This window comes from Meles meles, chromosome 13, assembly GCF_922984935.1.
Source record: "Meles meles chromosome 13, mMelMel3.1 paternal haplotype, whole genome shotgun sequence".
In the NCBI taxonomy this organism is placed as follows: Eukaryota; Metazoa; Chordata; class Mammalia; order Carnivora; family Mustelidae; genus Meles; species Meles meles.
Window position 1 is genome coordinate 33,416,342 of NC_060078.1, and position 17,309 is coordinate 33,433,650.

Sequence of the window (17,309 nt, forward strand, 5' to 3'; positions counted from 1 at the left end):
ACTCACTAAAAAAAGGATATATAATGTAATAACGTATACTTAAAACATTGGGAGGAGAGGAGAAAAGAATGGGCTCAACCTTAAACGACCACCAACTTAATATAGACTGCTGTATACAGAACAAATTATATACAAACCTAATAGTAACCATATATTAAAAGCCACTAATAAACATGCAAAGAATAAAGAGAAAGAAATCCAAATATATCACTAAAGAAAATCCGCAAAACACAAAAGAGAGACAAGAAAGTATCTAGAAACTTAATGATGGACTTTACATAGTTTTCATATTTTGCTATAGTATATACTGTAATGTCGAATAATCTTGAATATGTATCACTTAAGAAGTCTATGAGTGTATATGTAAGAAAAATACCTGGAAGTGGAAGGCTGTGTCAAAGGGTATGTGGATCAAAAATTTAAATTTTGAAAAAGAAAAATATTAAAAGTACTGAAAGCCAATCTAGTATATGCGCTGCCGAAGCGAGCACCTGAAAGCCAATCTAAAGAGAAATATTTTTATAACCTTGGATTGAAAAAGAGCTTCCTAACTATAGCATAAAACCCAGAAGCCATAAAAGAAAATATTGATATAAAAAAATAAATGTTCTACACAGCAGAACCCTTAAAACAAATATTAATTTTTAAACAAGCTTTCAATGAACAGTATTCTAATAGAGACGTACATTTTTGTAAATGTAAATTTTTGTAAGACAAATTCCAAGTCTGATTTCCAACTTTACGGATTTTCAGGATATGATTATCTATACATGCTTGATCATTAACATGTCCATGGTGCATTAGGAAAAAGAAGAGAAGAGATTCTGTTTAGTTTTGCTTACTTGCTTCCTTTCCTCTTTTCTTCTTCCCCTACCTCCCTCCTTCCTTACTTCCCTTCCTTCCTTGGACTTCTAAGCAAATACAGTATTAAAAGTTAAAATGGGGGCACCTGGGTGTCTCAAGTTTTTTAAACATCCAGCTCTTGGTTTCAGTTCAGGTTGTGATCTTGGGGTTGTGGGATCAAGCCCCCCATTGTGCTCCATGCTCAACGTGGAATCTGCTTGAGATTTTTTCTCTCCCTCTATCCCTCCCTTGTTCTCCCTCTCCTTCTCAAATAAGTAAATAAATCTTTAAAAAAAAAAAGTTAAAATGGAAAAAGAAAGAGCATACAGTAGGAAAGTCATCGGATTACCAGTCAGATGATTTCTCTCCATTCCCTAAGAGCTATGCAACTTTGTGAGTATTAGTTTTAGACCTCACTAAAGAGAGCAACCACCTCATACTTGATTTTTTTTCCTCTGTAGTGACTAGATCAGTACCTAGTACAAAAACATTTGTTAATCTTATCTCTCGGATTCAGATTCCCCTTTTATAAATTTTGGCTGCCAAGTTTACTCATACTGTTATTGTGAGGATAACATGATTTAAATAATGTATGTAAAGAGATTTTGTTAACTGTAGATGATTGATCACTACTTAAGAAATGTCTTTTTGAAAGGGGACCCAGCTTTCAGGAGAAATATTGTTACTGACCTAGTAGAAACATTATAACTCAGTTCCAGTCATGGGGTCAAGAGACACAGACTCTACCACTGCACTGTAACATTCCGGATAAGCTATTGCCTTCCAGAGTGCAGCTTTCTGTTCTGGTAACTTTGGAAAGTCTAAAGCCATATGCAAATGTGAGCTCCAACTTCAGTGCAAAGAAAGCCCTGTTGACATAGATGACTTCTAGAACTCAAAGTGTTCTTGCTTTTGTCTGTTCCCATTAACTCAGCACACATTTACTGAAGTGTGCAAGATACTGTGCTACCATTTTACTGTATCAGCTCTTCTCTAATCCAATTTGCTGCCCTTACTTGAATTTTTCGTTGATTGAATTTCTTTGATAACTGTACTAAAGGACATCCTTGAAAAAAGTTTAAATGCATGGCTAATTCTGACTATGGCTTATTTTGATTCAGATGAGTTACCTTATGCTGTACATAACAAAACGTCACATTTAAGGCTAACAAGATTTGATTTGATTTGATTTTTTATTCACATATAATGTATTATTTGCCCCAGGGGTACAGGTCTGTGAATCATCAGGCTAACAAGATTTTAAAGCAAAAGTTTTCTTTCTTGTGTTTTTTGTTTTTATTCTTTGACAACTGAGATCAGCTGATTTTTTAAATTAGATCTTTCAAAACAAAATTTTTAGATTTCTGGAAACACGTGCTACTCCCAGAAGAGGATGCTGAATCAAAGAATTTAATGTGTTACCTTTTCAATCATTCTCTTAACTTCATGCCCTCTAAAACATGATATTCAGCCCAAACAACTATATTCTTTTCCCAACAGGGGTAAGTCAAATTTGATATGATAGGGGGAAGGTGTATGGAAACTAAGAGTTTTAGGATAATTGTATTTTTATTTATTCCTTTGTATTTGCAAATTTGAAATACTGTGTATTTTTTCCTGTGTTAAACAGGAAGAAAATCACCAATTAAAATGGCAGGAACACAGACAAATTATAGATAAGCATTTTGATAAGCATGATAAATTCTGAACCTCTCTACTAGTTAACATATTGCCTAAGATTTTTGTTTTTATTTTTTAAAGATTTTAATTATTTATTTGACAGAGAGAACACAAGTAGGCAGAGCAGGAGGCAGAAGGAGAGGGAGAAGCAATTTCCCTGCTGAGCAGGGAGCCCTATGTGGGGCTTGATCCCAGGACCCCAAGACCTGAGCCAAAGGCAGACAGACACTTAACCAACTGAGTCACCCAGGCACCCCTTTTTTGTTTTTATCTAATGAAGATTATTATTTATAATCTTATTTGTAGCATTTTGACTTCCAAGAATATAAAAGTAGATGTTGGCTTCAAAATTTTCAAGTCACCTAAATATGAACTGACTTTCTAGGATTTGCAGATACCTCTTTTTTTGAAAAGGAACTATCACTTTCCTTCAGTTGAACACGGATGGTGGGGTTCCTGTAGCAAATGAGTATGTCTTGTTTTTGTTATTGTCTAATAGCTCTGGGAATAGGAATGCTCCATCTAAGGCAAATACGAAAAGAAAATTGTAACCCCTTTTTTTTCAGACCTCTTAAGCCATGAAAATGCAGCAACACTGAATGATGTAAAGACACTCGTCCAGCAGCTGTACACCACGCTGTGCATCGAGCAGCACCAGTTAAACAAGGAAAGGGAGCTTATTGAAAGATTAGAGGATCTCAAAGAGCAACTGGCTCCCCTGGAAAAGGTGCCCATTCAAATCTCAGACTCTCCTCTTCAACAGTAATTTTCTAGAGCATATATGTTTGCTTTTTCCCCCCTCCATCTTTTTTTTGTAATTGAGTTGTGTCAGTCAAACAAGTCCTTTAGTTTTGGGAACTGAACCATAACAAAGTCCAATCAAAGCTAAGAAAAAACTTGAAAAGGAATGGATTTGAGTTTTCATAATGGACATAATACTTTGAGCTTTAAATGTCTGCCCATAACCCGATTTACGACCTTTGCAACAATTGGGTTAATTACTGGATTGAGAAAAGTTATGTATGTAGTGGGTAATGATTTTGGCCAAGTTAAGAATCAATATTATATGAAATATTATGCACCTGTTAAAAATGATTGTGTAGCCCTAATCTACATATGCAATAGAAGAATATTATGATATTTGATGCAAAGTGTATTATAAAATAATGTGCATATTAGTGTATACTATGATCTAATTTTTAAATGTGTTGCGCATATAGCTATGCATGTTTATAGATATGTATATGTAACCTACAGGAAAAATATCAGAAGTATATTCCAAAATGCTAATAGAGTGGTAGAGTGATGACTGGTTTTCTTCTTTACATTTTTCCAGGTGTTTTATAATAAGCATGTCATTCTTATTTTTAATGATGATGCAGATATTTTCGTTGTAAGAAATTAGACTATCAGAGATTAAGAGGGAACAAATACTCTTAATATTGTGCTTCTTCTCATTTCCTTAAAAATAATGAATGTATATCTCAAGGTTCTCATTAAATTTAAGATCATTAGAAATGTGATAAATCAGACTTGAATTGTTGTGAAGGAGAATGAGATTTAAATTTGGCATTTTCAAGATGTAAAAAAGCATTTTTTTAATGTACCAGCTATAACATAGTAATTATCATCTTTTGTTGACTATTTACTATGTGCTGGGAACTTGCAAATATTTGACCTGTAGTCCGTTATTTCGTCCTCGGAAAACTCTATATACACTGATGACGACACACAGAGCAGGGCCTGCACACAGCTGCTCTGAATCCAGAGTCCGTGCTCTGACTCTCTGTACTTTCTGCCCCCAGCAGACCCCGTGAGTAAACAGTGACGGTAGATGAAATCTTGTATGCTCCAGTAAGAGAACACTGGCGTATTTTCATACCCTCCCTCAAAAAAGATAATGTGTAGCTGGATAAAGAGTTGTTGACACTAACTTACTCCTGTAGTTTCACCATATTTTCATCTTTTCATACGTCTGAGATGAAACATAAAACACAAGTGTCCTAAGAAAGTGTTACTCCTATAAATATTCAGTGAAAACTACAGATACTGTTTAGGTAGACAAGCTACGTTTATTAGAAGGGAGACTTAGGTGTCCTGATTATGAGCCCTATTTCTTCCGTGAAAGTGAAACAGTTTAAATTTAAAATTGGTTGTGTCAGAAAGCCGTATTATTGATTGATCATGTGTGCTCTGTAGGTACGAATTGAGATTAGCAGAAAAGCTGAGAAGAGGACCACTTTGGTGCTATGGGGTGGACTTGCCTACATGGCCACACAGTTTGGCATTTTGGCCCGGCTTACCTGGTGGGAATATTCCTGGGACATCATGGAGCCAGTCACCTACTTTATCACTTACGGAAGTGCCATGGCAATGTATGCGTATTTTGTAATGACACGCCAGGTAAGAATTCCTCTTCCAGAAACTTCTTATGAGATGCTAATGAAGCTTTGGTTGTCACAATAGTTCTCTTTTCTCTCATATTCTTTCTAAAGCCAGCTCCCCTTAAGTACTCTTTAATCCTACACACACACACACACACACACACACACACACAGATGCACACAGACGCACACGTGCACATGCATGCTAATTGTGTATTATGCTCTATTCTCAGTGTTAAAGGTAGGGACGTAAATCATGGCTCCTGACCTCAAGAAGCTCACAGACTATAAAGTGAGCCATATAAGCCATTAAATTTAGAAAAAAATACCTTACAGTAAGTTACAGAATGAGAGGGCAAAGAGAGAAGAATGATCTGCTGCAGGATAGCTTGTTCAGCCAAGTTGGCTTGGCTTTTGGTTTTTTGGGTTTTTTTGTTTGTTTGTTTGTTTTTTTAAAGATTTTAGTCATCTATTTGACAGACAGAGATCACAAGTAGGCAGAGAGGCAGGCATGGGGAGGGGGGGAAGCAGGCTCCCCGCTAAGCAGAGAGCCCGATATGGGGCCCGATCCCAGGACCCTGAGATCACGACCTGAGCCAAAGGCAGAGGCTTAACCCACTGAGCCACCCAGGCACCCTAGCTTTTGGTTTTTATTGAATTCTTGGAATGGCAAGATGGTGATAACTAATCAGATAGTTAAATACAACTCTGGACTATTTCTAAGTATATTAAGAGTATAAGTAAGCTTCTTTGTTATTGTTTTTGCTTCATAGAAGAGAGATGAAAATTAGACATCTAATCACTTTATATGCCTGGCCTATTCTCTAGCAACCAAGACTCATTTATTAAATATCAGTATCTGGAACTAATTTTTGTTGCCAGTGTTATTTTTACAGTAGCGTGAAAATCCTCTGGCACTTTAAAAAGTATGAAGGATTTACTATCATTCATTATTATCTGTGTGATACCACACAGATTCAACTTCCCTTGATAAAAACATTTGCAGTAAGTGAGACATGAGAACCTTTTTCTATTTTCTTAGGTATCAAAGCTGAGAATTGCTTCTCTTATATTTTTATATAACTCTGATTGAACATAGGCATTTTGTTTCTATTGTTGTTAGACCACTGGTCACAGGCCTATTTATGTGTGAGAAAATGAAAGCCCCAAAATGGTATTTAACCTTTCTGGGCCTCCCAAACTTGTCTAGTAGAGAAGAGAGACAATAAACTGTTCATGTCCAGCCATTGTTTGCCCAGAGTATCCAGCACCTAGTCCCGTGTCTGACTCATACTCATTACTCTGAGTGAACAGAACTGAACAACCAGATCAGTCATGTCTAAGCACAGCTCTGGACATGGCTTTGCTGTCTGTCTGTCTGTCTGTCTGTCTGTGTTTCTTTCCTTCTCTTTCTCCTCTCTTCCCTGTTCCTGTCCCTCATATACACACCCCTTTAATAGGTTCTTTTTATCTATTGATTGAAGTCCAAACTCCTTAGCCTGATAGTCATACCTGGTTCCTTCCTGTCTTCTCCAAAGATCTGTCAGTTCCCTACAGTATACTTACTATGTATTTTAAACAAATAAAATTATATTCCTTATTCCCCCAAGTGCCCTGAGCTTTCTACCACTTCATTCCTTACTTCCCATCATTCCATCAACTGGGAGAGTTCTCCCTGTTGATCTCTACCTGTTATATTTCAAGGTTTCTTAAATACTGATCTTTCATGAACCTTTGGCCAGTTCCCTACAGACAACTTTGAACTCTCCTTCTGAATTCTTGTAGTACATTGTACCTCTCATTTCACTTATCCTACGCTATCTTGTATTATAATTATTCACATATAATGTCTTCACTCCTCTACTAGACTATAATATCTTAGGTGGTGAGGCATTCAGGGTGTGTTTTTTTTTTTTTCCCCAATTTTTATTTCCCTTTAGCTACTATTTTTTAAGATTTTATTTATTTATTTGACAGAGCAAGAGACAGGGAGAGAGGGAATACAAGCAGGGGGAGTAGGAGAGAGAGAAGCAGGCTCTCTGCAGCCCAGGACCCTGAGATCATGACCTAAGCTGAAGACAGAGCTTAACAACTGAGCCACCCAGGCATGCCTCGCCTTTAGCTACTATTAATCCATTATTGTCATCATTGTAATTCAATATTCACTTCTGCTTCTTTTATGACATACTAGGCATCAGACCAATCCTCCCATGAGGAAAAGTTAGAATAGTTAGATAAAACGTTAAATATATCTGCCTACAGACACTAGAGAGCTTATAAGATAGCAAAAATTACCATGCAAGGACCTGAAGAAGAGAAATTCCAGGAAGGTGAACCTGGTGCTGAGTGTGCTTATACCTCTGGGGATTTATGCTGACTAAGCAGGGTAAGACAGAGACCAAGAAGCTGAGCAATACTTGATGATCTAGAAGGATCAAAACCATAGAGATTGTTTGATTTGGAACCTCTAATAGCTACCATTATCGAATAAGGAGGAGCCTCTTGTAGGTTCTCTCTGAACTATAGCCCAACTTCATTCATCTCAAGTAGACTAAGGTATTCCTAGAATAGTGATAATACAAAACTGCTAGTGCTCATAGACTCCGGGCAGAAGCAAACATAAATTATCCCTGGAAGAAAAAATATAAAAAAACATAAAGACTGGAAAGAAAGAAAGAAAACTGATGTTATTCAAAGATCTTCATACATAAAGAAAATATATAAAAACATGTACATGTATTTAATTAGAATCCATAAGTGAGTTTCATAGGGTTACTGGATATAAGGTCAATATACATAAATCAATTGCATATCTATATGCCAGCAACAATTATAAAATGAAACTAGAAGTAACCGTGCAAAAGATGTGCAGGATCTCTGTGCAGAAAAACATAAATTTAAAGGGAATTTCTGAGCATGTTCACAGACGGCAAAGTAAATATTAAAAAATGTCAGTTGTATACGAATTGATCTGTTTGATTCCGTGCAACCCCAGTCAAAATTCCAACAATTCTGAGGATGAAGGGGAGGAGATTTGAATAAGCTGTTTCTAGAATTTCAGTGAAAATGTAGAAGTCTAAGAAAAGCCAGTGAACCCTTGAACAAGAAAAATTAGGTAAGAGGATTTGCTCTACAGGATATGGAAGACTATAGCTTTATTTATAATACTATAGTAATTAAGATAATGGCACAAAGACAAATAGTCCAATGGAATCTATGAGAGAATATAGAAACAGATGTGGTATAAATGAACTTTTGATTTTAAAAAGATAACACTGCAAAGAAAGAAGAGTCTTTTTCTACGAATGGTGCTAGGACAATTGAATATCCGTATTAAAAAAAAAATGAAACGACCCCATCCTTACACATCCTTAATTAACAAGAATTAATTCCAGATAGATTATAGATCTAAATATGAAAGCTAACACAATAAAGCTTCTGGAAGAGGGGCACCTGGCTGGTTCAGTCTGTAGAGCATACAACTGTTGATCTCAAGATTGTAAGTTCAAGCCCCATGTTGGGTGTGGGAGATTACTTAAAAATAAGATCTTTTTAAAAAATAAAATAAAACTTCTGGAAGGCAATATAGGAAAATATGTCAATTACTGTGGATTAGGAAATCATTTCTTACCCAGAATGAAGTGCTAACCATAAAGAATAAGAATGATAAAGCTGACTGTATTAAAGTTAAGAATTTCTGGGGGTGCGTGGGTGGCTCAGTTGGTTAAGTGTCTGCCTTTGGCTCAGGTATGAGCCAATCCTGGGATTGAGCCCCACAGCATCTGGTTTCCTGCTCAGCAGGGAATCTGCTTTTCTCTCTCTGTCCCTCTACCCCTCCCCACCTCTCTCATTCTCTCTCTCGCAAGTAAATAAATAAAATCTTTTTTAAAAAATTAAGAACTTCTATTTATTAAAGAACACCATTAGGGGTGCCTGAGTGGCTCAGTGGGTTAAAGCCTCTGCCTTCGGCTCAGGTCCTGATCCCAGGGTCCTGGGATCGAGCCCTGCATCGGGCTCTCTGCTCAGCAGGGAGCCTGCTTCCCCCTCCCTCTCTCTGGCTGCCTCTCTGCCTACTTGTGATCTCTTTCTGTCAAATAAATAAATAAAAATCTAAAAAAAAAAAAAATACACCATTAAAAGGGCAAACAGGCTAGGAGGAAATATTTGTAGGACATATACCCAACAAAGGATCCATAACCAGAATATATTAACAAAACCTATAAATCAGTCAGAAAAAACCAGACAACCCAAATAGAAAAAGATGGCAAGAGATTTGAATAAGCACATCTAAAAATGGAAGTTCAAATGGCTAATAATATATGAAACAAAAATGCCTCAGGCTCATGAGTGATCAGGAAAGTGCTGTAGGTCTCCAAGAGAAATGAAAACATGTTCATACAAAAACTTGTTCAGGAATATTCATAGCAGCATTATTCATAATAGCCAGAAAAGTGGAGACAACCTAAATGTCATCAGTTTATTAATGGATAAATAAAATGTTGCATATCTATTCAATGGAATATTACTTGGCAACAACAAAAAAAAATGAAGTACCAATACATGCTACAAATGGATGAACCTTGAAAGAAGGCACCCACAAAAGGCTACATGCTGTATGATTCCATTTATATGAAATGTTCAGAATAGGCAAAACTGTAGAGACATAAAGTAGATTAATAGTTGCCTGGAATTGGAGATGTTGAGGGAGATGAGAAGTGATTATTAGAGTACAGGATTTCTTTTCTTTCTTCTTTTTTTTTTAGATGAAGTTTTATCTATTTATTTGTCAGAGAGAGAAGCAGGCTTCCTGCTGAGCAAGGAGCCCATGTGGAACTCCATCCCAGGACACTGGGATTAGGACCTGAGTGGAAGGTAGATGCTTAACCCACTGAACCACCCAGGTGTCCCTAGAGAATGGGATTTCTTTTGAGGATGATGAAAACTGATTGTAGTGGTGGTTGTGCAACTTCATGAATACACTACAAAACATTTATACTTTAAGTGGATGAATTGTATGGTATGTGATTTATATCTCATTAAAGCTGTTTTTGAAAAATAAGGTAGTACTTCTGCACACACACCAGAATGGCTTTTTTTTCTTTTTTTAAACTGGCAATACCAAGTATTGTCAAGGATATGGAATGATGGGAACTCTCCTATCCTGCTGATGGGAGTATAATTGGTACCACCATTTTGGAAACAGGTTTTATATCACTTCTTTTTTTTTTTTTTTTAAGATTTATTTATTTGACAGATAGAGATTACAAATAGGCAGAGAGGCAGGCAGAGAGAGAGAGGAGGAAGCAGGCTCCCAGCCAAGCAGAGAGCCCGATGCAGGGCTCGATCCCAGGACCCTGGGATCATGACCTGAGCCGAAGGCAGAGGCTTTAACCCGCTGAGCCACCCAGGCGCCCCTTATATCACTTCTTAATTTGAACACAGGCATACCTTATGATCTAGAATCTCCATTCATAGGTGTACATCCAGTAGAAGAGATAAGCCCAAAAATGTTCTAGGCAGCGTTATTCATAAAAGGAAAGCCTGGAAACAACCCAAAGTCTAACAGTAGTAGTACAATGGATAAATAAACTGTGATGTAGTCATACCTAGAATATAACTTAGCAATGAAAATGAATGGACTACAAAAGTATGAATTTCACAAACATATTAAGCAAAAGTAGCCGTACACAATACCTACCGTCTGACTCCATTTTTATAAAATTAAAAAAAAAAAAAAAGGTAAAATTAAGCCATAGAGTTCAAGGGGATTCATGCTTAAGCAGTAAAGCTGTAAAGAAAACAAGAAAATAATTACCATAAAAGGTAAGATAGTGATGAGTTTGGGAAAGAAGACTAGGCTAATAATTGGGAAGAGGTGGGAGGATGTCTTCCAGGTTGTTGGCAGTGTTTGATTTTCTTTATCTGATGGTGATTAGCTTATTCATTATGTGATGATTCATTGTGATGTACATTTTTGTGTACTCTTACATGTGTGTCTGACAATAAAAAATGTTCAAGAAATAAATATTTAGGGGCACGTGGGTGGCTCAGTAGGTTAAACCTCTGCCTTCAGCTCAGTTCATGATCCCAGGGTCCTGGGATCGAGCCCCGCATCAGGCTCTCTGAGAGCAGGGAACCTGCTTCCGCCTCTCTCTCTGCCTGTCTCTCTGCCTACTTGTGATCTCGCTCTCTCTCTCTCTGTCAAATAAATGAGTAAAATCTTTAAAAGATTCGTTTAAAGTAAATTTTTAAAAAAAGAAATATTTAACACTGCACCTATATCAGTATATATCTTTGCACGTGTAGTGAACCTAATCAGCAGTTAGTGCTCATTTTGTAAAGATAGTGTTCTAAGGACTAATAATTTAATTTCTCCTTTAATTTGTAGGAATATGTTTATCCAGAAGCCAGAGACAGACAATACTTATTATTTTTCCATAAAGGAGCCAAAAAGTCACGTTTTGACCTAGAGAAATATAATCAACTCAAGGATGCAATTGCTCAGGTAAGTTTTCCAAAAATAAAAATAAATTCCAGCCCCATTTTGTATAGTATTGGTATTATAATAATAATTATTATTGTTATTATTATTATCATTATCCAGAACTGCAGTGCTTCAGTGGGTAAACTCTGAAAGAATGATCACACCCTCTTCTTCCTGTATTTATTATTCCTCAGTTAATAAAAATGTGTATTTTAGCATGGACACCTCTCTGGAAAGTTTTAGAACACAGCAGGTGAAAAGGCGATGGGTCCTATCTATCCTATTAATAGTAGCATATTGAAATTTGTAGAACTATTTTTACTTTTTTTCTTTTTGTTTCTTTAAAGTTGTCTGTTTTTACTTTTCTCTCTTTATAAAATCTTTTTACAACAATTTCCAAAGATTTTCCACCTAAAATGTGTGGTGGCCATGGGGCAAAAATAAAATCCAGGTAAAAAAGATTACTGGAAATGTTTGCCAGGCACAAGTCTCAGAGTTTATTGAACTAGAAGATGCAGTTTTAAAAGAGATGTCTTTTATTTTTCGTAACAGTTACCTCTTTCAAATTTCTGCCTGTGCGTCCCTCCAATATCTTTGATTTTGCTGAATAAATCTTCATTCCTCTTCTCTGTAGTCTTTTTTTTTTAAGATTTTATTTATTTATTTGACAGACAGAAATCAAATAGGCAGAGAGCCCTATGTGGGGCTTGATCCCAGGACCCTGAGATCATGACCCGAGCCGAAGGCAGAGGCTTTAACCCACTGAGCCACCCAGGCACCCTGCTCTTCTCTGTAGTCTTATATGACTTCAATGATTTTTTTCAAAATCTCTAGAAACTCTACCATCCTCTTTAACATTTGTTTGCTCTTTTCTGTCCCTTATTGGTGGTGGGGTTGTACTTTGAATAGGCTTAGTCTGTCTTCCTGCCTTGGCCTAAGTTGATTTATGTCTTCTGTTGCTCTGTGTGGTGGTTCTCAACCGGAGGGAGCGCATTAGACTGAGGGTGGGGCTGAAGCATCCCTGGAGCTGTTAAAACTACGAATGCTTCAGCCCTACCCCCAGCTGACTAATCCAGCTCCACCAGCTGAGGTCCCAGCCAGTGTGAGTTTTGAAAGTGCTGCCGTTGACAGCACATCCCTGATTTTAAAATCACTCTAAGCAAAAAAAAAACTGAAACAACTACTGGAGGAACAACTCAAGTCTTGAGCAACGGAAATTAAAGTTCTAGATCCAGGCAAAGGTTTGAGAAACGCCATCAGGGTGCATCAGATGCTCCCACGTTCCTGAGCCTCTGAGTCCTGCCCTGTTGTCAGCACAGCCTTTCCTGGAGGCTCTGTTGACAGGCGATCCTGCCAGGGCAGACTTCCATTCTGGTCCCCCTTGGTTGTCCTCTGCCTTTAAAGCCCTTTGCTTCTGAGGCAGTCTCAATTTGAGAGTAATTGAAATGATTTCTGGGATTCATAGTGATGTAGAAAAAGACAATTACCTTTTCTCAGGAGACGATAATATCATTGAAAGCTTCACTAGCCAGTTTTTTCTCACCTTTTGTTTCTATTTTAGGCAGAAATGGACCTTAAGAGACTGAGAGACCCATTACAAGTACATCTGCCCCTTCGACAAATTGGTGAAAAAGATTGATCTACGAAGAGCCTCTGAATCCTGGCAGAAGGAACACCTGTTTATAACTCTTGCCTTTTTAATTAAAGCATTGCAGGTGGAAGCTGGGAGCCAAGTCGGGGTAGAGGGTTTTTACCTTTAATTAAAAAACAAAACAAAAAGGATCTTAGGGAAGAAGAGGAAGTTAAAATCTAAGGATCAGGCTTTGTGGAATATAAGCTCAAAGGGCTTAGTGAATATTGTCTTAATCAAGCATCTTAGTTTCTGGATGAAAATGATGCATTATATAGTTGAGAGATTCATAAAGAGAAAGGATGCTGGGGGTGTTCCTTTCTTGCATCTTCTTGCAGGGTCAGCAAAACAGTAACACACCAGCACCCCATTCAGCTCTAATTTTTTTTTTTATTTGACTTTTCTTATTTTTGACATAGGAGTAAATAAAGATACCAGAAAGGCACATCCTCAAGGTATGCGGGTGGCAAACAGAGTCTGAGCCCATGTCATTAGCATTTATTTTAAATTGGACCCAGTCTCTGCAAAGTGACCAGGAATCTCTCCTATTCGTGTCCCTTTTCTGACCACCCAATCCTGTTGGTTATGCTAATTTTATCCATATGAGAGTTGGAATCAACTTACGACTGTTTAATAATTGACACTTTGGATTATCCCATAATACCTTCTTCGATGTCTGTATATTCCAGTGCTCTGGATCAGTATCTAGGAATCATTGGCAACACTGCATGAGGTTGTTTTGTTTTGTTTTGTTTTGTTTTTTATTAATTAATCTTTAAGAGGAGGCAGAATTTCCCTCCTTTATTTAACTATCCTATTGATATTCCCCTCTCCCTCCATAACTCAAATCCGAGGGGGGGCGGTATTCAGCTATATTACCAAATCAGGAAGACGTAAGGTTTACAAATTGGCTAAAAATCATGGCTCTCTAGCCATTTCAAACCAGAATAATCTCATTGCTGTTAATCTGCTTGTGTGACAGCATTCCAGCCCACCCAGATGGCGCTGCCTTGTCTGGAGACTTTATCTTGAAGGACACACACTTCCACACTGTTTGTGAGCCCCCCGACCTCCACCACTTCAGTCGTTGTAAATCGAGTGTGTGGATCTCCAAGGGTGCAACTTATCTTTATACAGGAATACATTTCTACGGCTTCCTTCAACCTACCCTCTTCACCCTCTTTTTTCTTATCTTAAATTGAGAGAAGGAAGAATTAATCTTATACTCTATCAAAATATTTTCTACCATATTTCCAGATGACATCTGCACTTGAAGAGTCAAAGGAATCTGTGTCTAATATCCTGTTTTTAACGACTGTGGGGGCAGGATGGAAAGGATGATGAGGCTTGCCACACAGCTGATCGGCTCTTTCTTTCACACGATTCGCCCCTCCTCGTTGTGGCAAGGAGGTCCTTTCTCATTTTCTTCCTCTTTTGGGATCATTGTGTATGAAAAGAAACACTTGCGATGACAAACCCAGACTCCAGGTGCCTTGCAGAGGTTGAAGGCCTGCCGAGACCGCTGCTGCTCTGCTCCTGCCGCCGCCCCTTCCGCTGGCATGATGGAATGAAAGGATGCATGTCTCCCCTTCCTTCCAGTGCCCCCGAGTCGTTCAACCCTTTCCCTCATTTATTTTTGTTAAGCTCTGTGAATTATTTTTAAATCATCTATCCTGTTTGTGTGCAGGGTTTTTAAGAAGAAACAGCACAGTGCAATGAGCAAATCCTTTCAGGGTGTGTGGGAGGCAAGGGAGGGAAATGTGGAGAAAAGTCCTTTAAACAAATAGCAAAATATTGAACATGTGTAAAATCCTGTATCATTTATGAAATATGTATAAAAAGCAATGTACCTTCTGGAACAATAAATACTTATTCAATTTTTGAACTTTAGCTTCTATTTCTTTAAAGCAAAACCAAAAACAACAGCAGCAGCAACAAAACTTACTTTCCTGTGATTCTAGTGGAAAACTGTTTACTTCTAAAATTAATTCTTTTTTTTTTTTAAAGATTTTATTTATTTATTTGACAGCGAGAGAGGGAACACAAGCAGGGGGAGTGGGAGAGGGAGAAGCTGGCTTCCTGCCGAGCAGGGAGCCCAATGTGGGCCTAGATCCCAGGACGCTGGGATCATGACCAGAGCTGAAGGCAGCCACTTAACGACTGAGCCACCCAGGCGCCCTAAAATTAATTCTTATAACAATATCATTGAAATTAAATTTGGTTCCTAGAGCCTGTATTTTTTAAACAGGCATTTTTTTTAAAGATTTTATTATTTGACAGAGAGAGCATGAGCTCCTTGCTCAGCGAGAAGTCTGCTTCTCCCTCTCCCTCTGCCTGCCACTCCCCCTCCTTGCGCTCGCTCTCTCTCTCTGCCAAATAAATAAATTAATTAAACAAATAAATTTTTAAAAACGGGCATTTCTTTAGTGCTTCCTGAATCTGAGATGGTCAGTATTTTAATTTTCCAGAGCCATCAAAGGTTAAGTGACTTCTACAGGCAGAGTCAAGCCAGTGGCAGTACTGAGACTAATATCCTTAAATCCTGATTAACAGGAAAATTGTCCATTATATTAGACACCAGATTGCCCAGTGTGGTCTCCTGGACTTCAGAACACTGTCCAAGAATGAACCAAGATTAAATATTCATTTTTTAAGACTTTGTATCAAATTTGATCAAAGCAAATAATGATCACTAAACAGGAAAATACCACATGCTACCTACTCCATTGAAGGCATATCAAAAAGCGTACGTTAAACGCCTGTATTCAGTGCAATGTGAGATGTACGAGAGCCTCCTGGCAGACATCCCTGGGACAGAAGTAGAGTGTAAGAAGATAATATTGAAAATGTTTTTATTTCAAGAATAATGCCTACATATTCAACAACATTGTTAGGCTTTAGTGAATTTTCAGTGGAGATAATGAGAAGAGGTAAACCCATTAGTGTAAATAATGCGGTTTTTACTAAAAGATGATAGACCTTTAAAGCTGGCAAAAGTAAAAAGGTTCTCTTGTGGTATGATTGTTGGAGTGGCAATCTGGTATCTCCTTGTTAAAAATGCAAGTTCTCGAGGCACCTGGGTGACTCAGTGCGTTAAGCCTCTGCCTTTGGCTCAGGTCATGATCTCAGGGTCCTGCGATAGAGCCCTGCATCTGGCTCTCTGCTCAGTGGGGAGCCTGCTTCCTCCTCTGTCTCTGCCTGCCTCTCTGCCTACTTGTGATCTCTCTCTCTCTGTCAAATAAACAAATAAAATCTTAAAAAAAAAAAAGCAAGTCTCTGATCCCTTCTGAATCAGAAACTAGGCATGGGGTCAGCAATCCGTATTTAATAAGTCCTTCTGGCGATTTTGATGGGAACCGTTGATCTAGTCAAACCAGAGGACATCTATGTCAGAACTTATCAGTGAATCCTATGACCAAACAACCAGAGTGACAGAGGCTGGTGAGTATGGTGAATATGGTAAATGGAAAGAATAGAGCTCATGTTACATGTACTATTGTATCTTGCTTAGTGTCAGGAGAATTTGTGATGAGCACATAGTAGATGCTCACAAAAACAAAAATAGGGGCACCTGGGTGACTCAGTTAAGTGGCTGCCTTCAGCTCAAGTCATGATCCTGGGGTTTTGGGATTGAGCCCTGCCTCACTGTTCATCAGGAAGTCTGTTTCTCCCTCTCCCTTTGCCCCTGCCCCCTGCTCATGCTCACTCTCTCAAAAATAAAATCTTGGGGGAAAAAAAAAAAAACCAAATAAGTTGAATTTTAAAAATCAATGTAGCAAGATTTCACAGAAAAGTGGAATTTCTTAGATTTTGGAACTCAGTTTCACCAAAACTGTTAAGAGTTATTTTTTCTGGGATGCCTGCGTGGCTCAGTTAGTTAAATGTCTGCCTTTAGCTCAGGTCGTGATCCCGCGGTTCTTGGATCGAGTCCCACACCAGGCTCCTTGCTCAGAGGGAAGCCTGCTTCTCCCTCTGCCTGCTGCTGCCCCTGCTTGAGCTCATTCTTGCTCGCTCTCTGACAAAATCTTTTTTAAAAAAGAGAGTTATGAGGGGCGCCTGGGTGGCTCAGTGGGTTAAGCGGCTGCCTTCGGCTCAGGTCATGATCCCAGCGTCCTGGGATCGAGTCCCACATCGGGCTCCGTGCTCGGCAGGGAGCCTGCTTCTCTCTCTGTCTCTGTCTGCCACTCTGTCTGCCTGTGCTCGCTCTTGCTCTCTCTCTCTGACAAATAAATAAATAAAAATCTTTAAAAAAAAAAAAAGAGGAGAGAAAATCTCAAGCAGACTCCCC

The 17,309-nt window shown here is 38.3% G+C and overlaps 1 protein-coding gene across 1 annotated transcript in view; it reads left to right on the forward strand.

The window, feature by feature from the left end:
- MCU (mitochondrial calcium uniporter) overlaps nucleotides 1-14,906 on the forward strand; it is a 205,045-nt gene extending 190,139 nt beyond the window's left edge. The window contains exons 5-8 of the mRNA XM_046027009.1: nucleotides 3,090-3,250; nucleotides 4,723-4,926; nucleotides 11,296-11,412; nucleotides 12,953-14,906. Of these exons, the coding sequence (XP_045882965.1) occupies nucleotides 3,090-3,250; nucleotides 4,723-4,926; nucleotides 11,296-11,412; nucleotides 12,953-13,030 (560 nt within the window). The 3' untranslated portion in view covers nucleotides 13,031-14,906. The remainder of the gene's footprint in view (nucleotides 1-3,089; nucleotides 3,251-4,722; nucleotides 4,927-11,295; nucleotides 11,413-12,952) is intronic.
- The last annotated feature ends 2,403 nt before the right edge of the window (nucleotides 14,907-17,309 follow it).